The following is a 12,423-nucleotide window of genomic DNA, read 5'->3' as shown; positions in this document are numbered from 1 at the left end:
ATATGACAAATTTCTTAATAAATCTTGAAAAAAGTATGTTCCATTCAAGTATTCCCATTTTTTAGGAAAATTTTTTGTGGATAGCTTTGCAATTATAGATAGAATACTTTTAGGACCTATTTTTAAGAATCTATCTATAGACATTTTTCAAAAACTTATGCATTTCAATTGACGTTTGACTTTAAGGCAAGATCTTTTTAACATTTTTAAAATGAAGGCAATTATTTTTGAAACTTAAAACCTATCAGTATCTGCGAGATGGAATCTAAAGGGAGCAACTTCAGCTGCAGCTTGTCAATGCAACAAGTTCAAGAAGGCAAACTTGGATGTGCCTATCGCACCGTCGAAACCGCAAGAGTCGGGCAAAAGTTGCGCTATCTATGCCATCAAAATTGAACTACCACCGTGCTCGAACTTCTGGCGCAGCACAATAATAAATTTATTACGGACGGTTGGCGGGGCGTGTCGACGTCATCATCGAGTTGCAAGTTTTCCGAGCTCCGAGTTCCCTGTTTTCTACGACTCCTTGGGTGCGTGCAACTCCCATCCATTCGCCGTCTAACCCATAGTTATAGTGGCATGCTGCGCTTTAATAAAATATTATCATAAACGTAACGGAAGCTAGTTTTTCATATGCTTATTCCCAGCCCGTGGATGGAGCTTTCACAAATATCCGTATTTTTACGCCGGCAGTGTTTCTCCTTTTGCAGGATAGCAAGGGGAGTAATATGTTTTCGTAAATCAAATGTACGAAGCGTTGCTCAATATTTAATGTTTTGCCTTTCGGATTTTATACACATCAGAGGAATGTGGGGATTAGATTGGAAAATTCCTCAAGTAAAGTAAAGTCAGAGCACGACACTCATGAATACTACAAAAAACTGTTTCTCAAAGAAAAGCTAAGAGCTCGAGACTTTATTTCGTTAGAAACAATTTTGGTTTAACTGGTATTTAGTTTTTCATGAATCAGAGAAAGGAATTTAATTTTAAAATAAATATAAGGAGTCTAGTTTTATCTGATAGTAAACACGGCTTCGTTTCCTTGAATTCTTCATTTTGTTTCTGTGTTAGCCGGAAACTTTCCTTCTGCTTCTGAGGCACTCGGATATTTTCATTATTTATTGCCAGCCACGAATGCACATTTACGTGTGTGTTTGTCTAGGTAAATCTAGGGGAATGCTTTTCCGGTAGTTTTTTATGGCTCAATCGAGACGGAGCCAGTGGGTGTGGGTTAATGGTTGGCTACTTTGTTTCCATTCCGCAGAAATGTCGATAGTTATGGGTTTCTTCCATTCCGAATTAGACCAAATGCGGGTGTGAATGCCTTTTTTATGCCCATAAGGTATACCACATATTATACATGTATATATATGCCTTATTAATTGGAATTGCGTAGTAAAAAAATCGAAAAGGCAGAAAGGTAACACAATGCCTGACAGCCCATAAATGTCCAACGACTTTCGACGAGAAGTCGAATCGCTAAATGCATTAACTATAATTGGCTTTCGCCTAATTTCGCTTTTGGGTAATTAGGCACTAATGAAACCTAATAGACCCTGGCTCGAAAGCCACATATCTAAGCCCTGGGAGTTCCTGGAATCAGTCAATAAGCCAACTGCCGCTGGCGGTGGATAACCAGCTCGTGTTAGGCAAGGACAAATTGCCTGTCAATCTACGTGTAATTTTTATAAATTTCCAATTGTGCGGCAGCCTTTTTTTGTTCCTTTCCTTTAGTTCCTTACCGATTTTCCCCGGTTTTTCCTTACTTTCATCGAAGGTCGTAATTAACAGCGCCAAGGAAACTAGGAAAATAGCGACAACAGCCACGGCGAGCTTGTGTAATGTAAGCCACTGCTAATGAACCCATCGCCTGTTGGTAGTTGATGGGGGGGGTATATTTTGTGGGAGGTAGTGGGTGGTGGGTGGTGGCAGGTGGTGGGAGGTGCCAGGTGAGACAGCCCATGCAGAAATGGCTTTATTAACAACCTGACTCCACTCCGCCGCTCACGCTCCCATTTTTAGATTTTTATTGCTAAACTTTGTTTCTTTGGTTGTTGGGCATGTTTTTCTTTCACGTTTATTTGGTAACGCACTGGGGAAAAATTATCAAAGATAAATCATATCATATTCTGGTAGCATAAAATTCAACCTAAAAAAACTAAGTAACAATACAGTTTTTTTGTTTGACATTAAAATTCAGGAAAATAAATCTATAATACATTTTAATTATACCCGTTACTCGTAGAGTAAAAGGGTATACTAGATTCGTCGGAAAGTATGTAACAGGCAGAAGGAAGCATTTCCGACCCCATAAAGTATATATATTCTTGGTCAGGATCACTAGCCGAGTCGATCTAGCTATGTCCGTCTGTCCGTCTGTCCGTCTGTCCGTCTGTCCGTCTGTCCGTCTGTCCGTCTGTCCGTCTGTCCGTCTGTCCGTCTGTCTGTCCGGATGAACGCTGAGATCTTGGAAACTATGAGAGCTAGGCTATTGAGATTTGGCGAGCAGATTCCTGAGCTTCTTACGCAGCGCAAGTTTGTTTCAGTAGAGTGCCACGCCCACTCTAACGCCCACAAACCGCCCAAAACTGTGGCTTCTACAGTTTTGATGCTAGAGTAAAAATTTAAACTGAAATGAATTGTTTTCATCAATACCTATCGATTGACCCAAAAAAAAGTTTGCCACGCCCACTCTAACGCCCACAAACCGCCCACAAACTTCAAAAAATCGTAAATATGAACGCGGATATCTCGGAAACTATCAAAGATAGAGTATTGGGATTTCAGATTTAGATTCCGTAGCCTTGTGCGCAGCGCAAGTTTGTTACGCAAATATTCCACGCCCACTCTAACGCCCACAAACCGCCCAAGCCTGTGGCGCCCACAATTTGTATGCTAGATTAAAAATTTTAACTGAAATGTATTGGTCTCGTCAATGCCTATCGATTGATCCAACAAAAAATTTGCCACGCCTACCCTAACGCCCACAATGCTTAAATCTGTCTTCCGCCGGTAGGTGGCGCATTTAAATCTCGCTTTGCTGCTTGCATATCTCCATTTCCCTTTGGTTCCTTTAGCTGAGTAACGGGTATCTGATAGTCGAGGTACTCGACTATAGCGTTCTTCCTTGTTTTATTTTAATTTCTCAATGACGGAAACATTATAAATATTTTTGTTGTTTAAAAACCAATCGGTTTTAGACTTTTATAAAAAAGTCAGAAAATATCTGTTATTTTCTGAAAATAAAATAAAAATCGACCCAGAATTTCTATACATCAAAGTATAACTGTTTTTTTCTGATCGAAAAAATAAGTCTTAAATAACGATTTCAAAGTTATGAGTTTTTTGAGTCCCGGTATAAATATTTTATAAAATCTTTTCTATAAAGCTTTTATGCTAAAAATGTTTTGAAAGATACCAAAACGAAATCGATATGTATTTTCCCCCTATCATTCCGAACCACATTTTTTATGTAGGTAGCTAGAAATAAATGGAAAAATAGAGCCAGTAACTATGTTTTTGTATCGAAGGCAACCCGTTAACGCTTGTCGACATTCACTTCACCCATTCTCATGCGACACTTTGAATGTTTTAAATGGTTTTTTATTGCCTCGCCCCTTGCCATTTCCTCGCTTTCCGCGAATTCTACTCCTGTATCCTTGTTTTCGCCCTCGTCCTGCTTCGCTCCTGCATAAAATTAGTTTAATCACTGTTTTCAGAGTCGAAAAGGGGGCTTACCGGGGACAAAAAAGGCAGGTGAGAGCGAGCCAAACCCATAAGTAAGCGTAAATAATGTCAAAGCAGTGCAACTATGGGGAAGGACATGGCCCAGCCCCGCCCACCCATCACCGCCCCCAGCCCCTGACTCCATCGCCTTCTAGCGGGTGTCAATAGAAACATTAACTGGGCGTGCTGACAAAATTAGCACAACAATTATGCAGGTATTAGTCGAAGTTTGGTCGTATTGTGGGTCTATATTGGCTGCCCCTTTGGGAGGGACCTTTAGAGGGGGTAACAATGGTGTAGAGCCTTTAACAAGAAAGAAGTGGTTCTATCAACAAGGGAACAGGGCTCCTTTCCCCTTTCTTGTTGCCTTTTAAAAGGTACATCATTTGTTTAAATTATGAAGAAACTGGTACAACATTGTTGGGAAATAAGCACTCCATTTATTTTATTTCAACAGCATTAAATAAGATCTATATTAAGGTTCTGTTCATTTATAAAAGTTATACATACATATATTAGGCTCAGATTTCAGTTCATTTTGTGTATATCATTATCAACCTTCTAGGCCTATTTTTTATTTAAGACAGAATTTAATCAAGCAAGCAACCAATAAACTGCCTACTTTGCAATTCCAAGAAATTGCTAAATACATCAAACGCAGTAAACTTAATTAAATTTAAGTGTGTTTTCACATACTCTAATAATTGCAAATGCAATGCTATTTTCTTATCATAGTGTGTGAAACTATTTTGTGGTAAACCAGTTAGGCCGGTTTCCTCAATTTAATTTAATGAAATACCAAGAGTAACACACTTTACCTGCCACAGAGGTTAAATAGTGGTTTATAAAATACACTTGCCATTCTTTTAACAATAACAATTTAAGAAAACAAGCCAAGTCCATTAAGGGACAATGCAAAAAACACTTTGATGGACTATCATTTAGCATTTTAAACCGCAACCAAGCCATTCACGAAATGGATTCCGCACACCAGTTGCAAAAAATAACCCCCCATTGCGTATACGCCATGCGGACAATAACAAAACTGGGTAACTTAAATCCCAACGCAGCTCGTTATTCAGGACACAAGAAGTACTGGACAGGTGAGCGGACCCGTGTCAGGTTTATCAATTTATCTTGTGACCGAGCGTCGGCAACAAAATGCTTATAATGTGCTCTAATAATTGCAATGGCTTTTTATTTGTACGCCCCGTAACAACAATAGTGTGTAGTCTTTCACCTGGAGGAGAAAGTGGTTACGGGAGGCAGGTGTGTGCTCGGCCAGAGCAAAATGTGCTGTTGTCATGAAACATTTGTCACAATAAACTTTATTTGTTTTCGTGTACTGCATGTGTACGTGCACAGAAAACAATGGCAGGGCAGTAATTAAAAGTTTTCGTTTTTCAACTCGAATTCAGTTTATGTGAAATAACATTACTTAAGTTGTATCATATTTTTGCTTATGCTTAAGTCAATAATTTTAAAACTTTTTATATGGAAACTATTATAATATTATTTTGTTAAAAACTAAATATTTAAGATAATAAACATGTTAATTTCAAAGGAATAGCTCTTTTTCTCAAACTTATTTTAGTCCGTATTGATTTAATTTTTGTTTTGTAGTTATTCATTATCATTACAAACCAAATCATATCTTAAGATAGTGAGTTAAGCCCTTAAGATACAACAACGATTGCTTTAAACTCTTGCACTCTAGGTATTTTAGAGATATAAAACTAATAGGATCTTTTTATTTCCTTTAAAATACAATATCATCCTTTAATTCCCGTGTATATCCTGGCATGCTTTATTTGCTCTCCTCTCGCTGTGACTGCGACGATGTTTGCCAGTGTGTGTTTAAAAGTTTCCTAACTTGTTGTGGGTGCTGGCTGTTAGTTCTCGGTGTGTTTGCTGTGTGCGTGTTGGAAGCGTATAAGCCGCGCTATATAGCCAAAACCCACTCCCCAAACCCATTTCCCCCTCCTCCAAACCCACGACAGACCCTCATCCTGGTCAGTACTAGAGCAATCCCAGACCAGGAGCTCACAGCGGTAACATTTGTTTGCATCTAAAGGGGCAGGATGTCAAGCATTTACCATTTAGCATTTAGCATTACACATTACACATTACACAATTCGTAATGTTTAGATGCTTGGCGAGCCTTGTTAAGTGGTCGCAAAACAAAAAAAAAGGGCTAACTGTGCGCCAGACACGTGTTGATTATGAGTATAATTAATTGGCTAGTTCTTTTTAATTAGACTGAAATGCCATTCGGTTTAAACGCAACCCGAAAACTTGTTGCGGTCAAGGGTTAGGGTTATAAGGGTTTTGGTTAGTTAGTTACCTGAATCCTAGCTGCCACCCGTTCGCCGTTGTAGCGGTTGGGATTGAACCATCCCTTTGTGGAGCCCGTCACGAGGACGATGCCGAGCAGGAAGAAGAGAATCAGCGCGGTAATCACGAGCTTGGCACGCGTCGATATAACCATTGCCATTTTGTTCGATATTTACACGTCCCGATGCGACACCGATTCCGATATACAACACTTAAAGCACTACGATGAAATCAACAATGCAAACGAAACGAACAACGGAACAACCGGCGACGAATAGAATTGCCTGAAAGAAAATGCATAAATTGGAATATTAATTAGCTGAGGGGTGGGTATATTGCTTTGGCACCGCTGCACACACAAATGGTTTGGTTTCCGCCACTGGTTCGATTTCGGTTCAATTTCGTTGTTCGACGACAGTGATGGGGGAGCTTGGACGGGTAATATTACTTTTTTTGAAACCAACTTTTTGTACTATCTAGTAACTTTTTATCCCTGCTATATATGCCTCTATGAACTATTCCAGAATTTCAGTTTTTGATTTTACATTTTTAAAACAAACCGTTTTTGCTGTGACCTCAGCCTCCTAAAAAAGGTGCCCATTATTTTATAGTTCTATATATAATATTGAGCTTAAGTAAAAGTCCCCTTATGTAAGTACCCTTGCTGTATAAAACTAGCTACTGCCCGACACTTGCCATCTCTGGTTATTGAGATGTTGGCAAGTGTATTTGACCTGCTTGGACTTTGGCTTAGGGATATTGCTGGCTCTGATGCTGCTGCCTAATGGCTTTTGTGGCCAAGTCTTAACCTTGAGAACTGCCCCAACCTCTAAGATGTTTTCGTTGGTTCGAGGAAGGCAAGAAGGTGCTTTCCCAGCCACAAAGCGTTTTCGTACACATGCCACAAGCACTGGCACATGTGTGGCAGGGAACTCACAGCCAAACGCCCCTTAACAGGCACTCCACCAAGGACCTCCGACTGCCGACCCCCGACCCTCACGCTCACTTCCTGTAAACGCTACAAATGTAATACGTTTTATTTAATTCTGCTTCCCGTATTTTTTTTTCCTCCCACCCGTCGCTTGTCAGCATTTTCTCACTGATTTGCGGCGCCAAGGGTGGCGGCTGAAAAATATTTCTGATGGCGAGGAAAGGCCATGTTGACACCCTCTAAAAAATAATATTTATGGGAGTTTCTTTAGTAAATTTAAACAAGAAAATACTTGAAATAAGGCAACTTTGATCTGTGGTAAAATATAAAAATGTACTGTTTGTCAACAGGCTTGATTTGTGTTATTTGTTTTCGGCACACCCAATTTATCACCAGGTTGTAAACCCTAAAACCCAAAAAGTCATAGGTAACACTTGAAGTAAACTTTGCAAAAAGTTAAGCTGCCAACAAGTTTATTTGAAAAAATATTGAATTATAGCAACGTCAAAGGCAAGGAATGAAGGCAGCTTTGAAAATTGGTCACATGTTGGCAAGATGTCTGCTAAGAGTTTTCCTCTTTTTTTGGTTTTTTTGGCAACCGCATAAGGGCATAAGCCGAAATTTTTGCAGCGGGTTATGAGGGCGTCCTTGAGCCAGTGCACCCCCGAAAAACTGAAAGTAAAATGAAAATAAAATAAAAAGCGAGCAGTAACTTTGCCAACCTACATAATTGCGGCAAAAGTTGGGCCAACACACACACACACAGAGAAGATACACCCACACAACAGCAACTTAATACGGGGCTAAGAGTTGGCTCACAAAAGTATGCTACAGCCAGCGCATAATTACGATAATCGTGTCAGTCTAGAGCCACCAGCAGCGTCCATGGACTCACCTTAAGTCTTTAACACCCGGCCACGCCCCCTCCTCCGCCCCACGTCTGACACGCCCCACTGCCGCCCATTTTATCGCCCCCTTTTTTCGGGGGTAAAGCCAACCAGTTATTGAGTCAACGAGTCGGCGTTACACAAAACTTTTGTGCTCGCCCAAAAAGTGGAAGCCCAAAAGGAAACTTTTTTATGCCAAGTCAAGCGACTGGCCCACACCTCTGGTTATATGAAGGATAGGAACGGATCCACCTCGTCCCCCTCCCTGAACCTGGTATTCTTCACGCAGCATTAAAATTCTACGACTGCAGGCCCATGAGCCGAGTTTAAGCTTAAAGTTTGACGCGGTTCAAGTTTTCTAATGAAATTACCTTCTCCTTGGTTCTTCAACTTACTTTTTACAAAAAAAAAGGGCCAAGCTTGCGCTGCTGTCTCACCAAAAACACAGGGGCGATAAGGAGGAAATTTCATATCTCTTACCAAATTAAGTACACACAAAAATGAGTAACGACTTTTGAAGTTGTCATGGTAGCCAAAACCACCAGAAAGTTAAGTTCAGCAAGGGGGATAAAAAAAAGAAAGTTGCAAAGGGCAATAGTTGGGCGAAACCTTTTTCGGACATTAGCGCCTAATGAAGATAATGGGGCGACATATTTAAAAAGGGTTCTTCCTCTCCAACGCCGAAATCTGAAAGCCTTTGTGCAAAGTCATCTCATAGAGGTTTTTTGGGTTTCCTTTGACATGTAATTTTTAATAAGCACCGTTTTCCGCACAAATTTTCCTTTTCCATTTGAGGCCTGTCTTTGTCTGCAGTTTATCTGTGACAAGGTCGGGAATGTAAAGAAAAGAAAGTAATGGAGTGGGGCATGTGTCACACATGTATCCTTAATACGAGGGCGGAACAAAACAAACCGTCAGTGGAAGAAATGTCTAATGTCTAACCCCAGGCTTCTGTGACTTTTGTGAGCGTTTGATCGATAAGCAGAACCGGCCTGACAGCTCCTCCTGCCAGCCCTATAAAACCCAAGATATCCCCATCATATATGTGTTCCCCAGTTGGGAGCCGAAACGCGTGCCCCCAATGATTAAAACGCGCTCATGTCTTTGCTCCTGCTTAATTAATAACAACCCAAATAATCGTGCTGGAACATGGGGCGGTTCTAGCAGCTCGTATAATTAAAGTCAAAAATTTGCATAATTTATGTTTATTGGTGACGCCCCATTGGTTGGGCCAAAAATCCATTGCCCTTCGCTTTGGGGTAGCTATAAACTTACAAAATAATCATAGTTTCTTCGTACCCCTGTGTCATCGAAAACATTTCCATTCGGTTCGCATCTTTGTAAGGGTTTTATGGGGTAACCAGAAATCAACAGTCCCACCAGATTCATAAAATGGGCACCGAATATGTACGACTTTAACGACCTGCAGCTCTAGACGTAATAAAAGACCCATTTATGGGTAAAAGCACAAAAGGTATGGACATGTGGTTTTGCCTTGGGGTAAAAATACTCATAACCGTTCGTCAAGCTCAAATAAATTCGGTAAATGAGTATTGAAAAGCAGATCCGTCGGTAGATAATGGCCGAGTAATCAAAGCAAGGGCAGTTGCCATCAATTATTTATTACACATTTCCAAGTGAAATATGTCACTTTGTCAAGGTAAGGAAAATCAAAGTTATTATTAGAAAAAGAAAGCATACTTTAGAATTCCTAGAAGAGGAACTGTAACAATTGGGACAAGCAATTACTACTTTTAAAAAAGTTTTGTTTAGTTTTAAAACTTACTTTATTTAAGTTAATACTTCTGTATTTTATAAATCATATCCTAAAATATTCATTTAAAATCATCTAATTTTTACATTTAACATATATGGAATGATTTTTTAAATTTAAACTTTTTAAAAGTTACTTCATCAAGCAAGAAAATAAATAAACATATTCACAAAGAAAAACAAGCAAAGTGCATTGTCTGTTTTTCGACGTTTAGCATATTGGCCAACAAAACAATATGCGATTTCATATGAGTGCAGAATGGCCAGGTCCCGAGTGTTTGGTAGAAAACTAATTTTCAGAACAATTGAGTGGCGGTGGGGGAGTGTGATATGACCACATATGTGAATAAACATTTCAAATTGAATTTTGATATTGTGTCGGCATAATGGGTTCTAATATTGCATTATGCTGATAAATTGTTAAATTTACAAATCAAAATTACATATTACTGAAAGTGAGTGGCCGAGTGGTGATGCATCAAGTCAACATGGCACAACAACTGTGATATTTAAATGCATATTACCAGCAAACGCATACAGACAGCCAGTGTACATGAATATTTATGATCACTTAGGCCTTAGGAACTGGCGAGCAAAGTTTGTTTTGTAATTGAAATTGTGCCTGGGCCTCTTGTGTAATTAAATGCAGGTGAAATGGCCAAGGGCTTTAAAGTTTGAGCCGCAGAGATACTCTTCAGTTGGTCCATTTTGGTCTAGTGCATCCTTTTGTGAAGGGTTAACTTTCGCTCTCTTTATGAGGAAAAGCCTTTTGTTTGATCCACCCGATGCCCATTAAAATCCTGGGCCTCGACTGCCTGCGTTTTTATTTAATAAATAAAACGTATTTTCCTTTGCCTTTCGGCCATATGCGAAGAAATGGTGGAAAACTCACAGGGCAAAGACAAAAGGCGGGCGAGCAGCCCACAATATTATAAATGTATACATGTACATATTACGCATACGCCCAGTGCTGCTTTAATATGCATGTGCAGGAGGGAAGTGGGTGGAAAATGCGGGAAAAGTGGGCGAACTGGGAAAACTGGGAAACAGGAAAATAGGAGTTGGGATGCATAGGCAGTTGGTTAGTGACGCGTTGGGGCAAAAACTGTTTTCGCTGGCGCTTTAATGAGTTTGCCATTGATTTAGGCGTGCCAACGCGAAGGCAGACAGCCAATCCATTTCCCGATATCCTGCCAGGACTATGGGTTTTTAGAACCCACAGCCTAGCTCGTCATAATTTATGCGCGAACCATGTTCAATTTGATGGGCGACATTCCAAACCATTTGTGTGTGAGCCCTTATTTCTGGCCATCTGGCCATATTTACCTTTAGGCCCAACGCACTGTGACCAACTATTCACTATTCACTTTAAATTATTGGATACGTTTAACAGGGGATTTTGGTTTAACCACGGCAGCGTGCAAAATATTTAATATGTTGACAAAAATCACAGATAATTTAATTGCAAATACTTTGCTTTATTTATATGTAGGTATGAGTTTTGCTTTAAAATTTATTGTAATTGTGAATTATGTATGCTACTTTTTCAGGCCCATTTGTAATTACAAATGACAGCCGTGTTATGTGTGTGTTTTTATTTATGGCAATTAATTTTTATTTTTTGAATTGTTAAATTGCTGTTCGCTATGTTTCTTGGCTTTGAAGTCGTGCTGTGCAATTAATTCACTTTTTCACACCACATGCACTCTGCCAATTGTGCAATTGATTGATTTCCATTCGAACAAGCTCGTCGAGTGGAGTTGGGTTTTTTCTTTGGTGGGGGTTTTGGACAGTGTTTTAGTTTCGCTTTTCTGCTTTTCCACGCTTTTCCTCGCTTTTCTTGAACTTTTACAACCGGCGACGACGACGACGACGACGACGAGAACGATATAACAATTGCAACAAAGATAACAAGGGTAAAAGTAATTGCAGTTTTGATATCCTGGCAGTCGATAAGTCCGGCACAGGGATTTCCGTTTCTGTTTCTACACGATATGTTGCGCTTCACTCTTGTGATATGATCGATTGCTAAGGGATTATGCTGGGGGGAACACACTTTTATGGCAGTTTAAACTTCCGTTTCAGTCAGGAATTGTTCATCGGTCGAATTTTCAAACGCTTGCGCGGCCTCTCCTTCATCTTTGGTCGCATAATTGAATTTTAATTGACTCGATTCCGGGCTGGTCGGTTCACTTATTCGAGCATATTTCATTTGGCCAAATAAATCACTTTCTACTTTTTGCGGCTAAGCCAGGCCAGTTGTTTTCGGGGCTATGATAGCCACACCAGGGGCAGTAGTAGTAGTAGTAGTACCAGCTGCCACCGCACCACACACGAGGTCCGAAAGGCAGGACGAAGATGCAGACACAGACGAAGACGAGGATGACGAGGACGTGGACGTGGACGAGGACGAGGACGAGTACCGAGTACCGCACGGCTGTAAGGAGTAGCTCATCTTAGACCCGGCCGCGTGGCCATCTGAACTGCTGGGAAACGCGAACGCAACTGAAAAGGTAAACGCACTCGCAGCCCAAGGAGGCCCATCAAATCACAGCAATCTGTTCGGGCCACAGACAACACAGTGGGCCTCGTGCCATCCGCTCGTTAGCTGAATCCCCACGAGCGCTGAATTGCATTTGCGAAGAGAGAACCGAGTGGTTCGCCGGCCCACGGGGGTATACGCAATGTGGCCACTGAGTGCGACTCAAGCCCACATGGCGTATGCTCGATGGGAAAGTGCTCTGAAGTTAGGAACTCAACTCTTGAGTGGGT

At 40.6% G+C, this 12,423-nt stretch overlaps 1 protein-coding gene across 22 annotated transcripts in view; it reads right to left on the bottom strand.

Annotated features, from left to right (window-relative positions):
• The window catches only part of LOC119555706 (collagen alpha-1(XV) chain), a 60,929-nt gene that overhangs the window by 31,418 nt on the left and 17,088 nt on the right, over positions 1-12,423 (bottom strand). For 4 of the 22 annotated variants that reach the window (XM_037867381.1, XM_037867382.1, XM_037867383.1 and 1 more), the window contains exons 1-2: positions 10,978-12,150; positions 6,071-6,344 (exon numbers count right to left, since the gene is read on the bottom strand). The exons of the other annotated variants lie outside the window; for them this stretch is intronic. In XM_037867381.1, the coding sequence (XP_037723309.1) occupies positions 6,071-6,220 (150 nt within the window). In that variant the 5' untranslated portion in view covers positions 6,221-6,344; positions 10,978-12,150. Of the gene's footprint in view, positions 1-6,070; positions 6,345-10,977; positions 12,151-12,423 lie in introns of those variants that run through there. 22 annotated transcript variants of the gene reach the window in all.

The sequence above is a fragment of the Drosophila subpulchrella genome, chromosome 3L (assembly GCF_014743375.2).
Source record: "Drosophila subpulchrella strain 33 F10 #4 breed RU33 chromosome 3L, RU_Dsub_v1.1 Primary Assembly, whole genome shotgun sequence".
NCBI classification, from domain to species: domain Eukaryota; kingdom Metazoa; phylum Arthropoda; class Insecta; order Diptera; family Drosophilidae; genus Drosophila; species Drosophila subpulchrella.
This window is presented reverse-complemented; position numbering and strand designations above follow the sequence as displayed.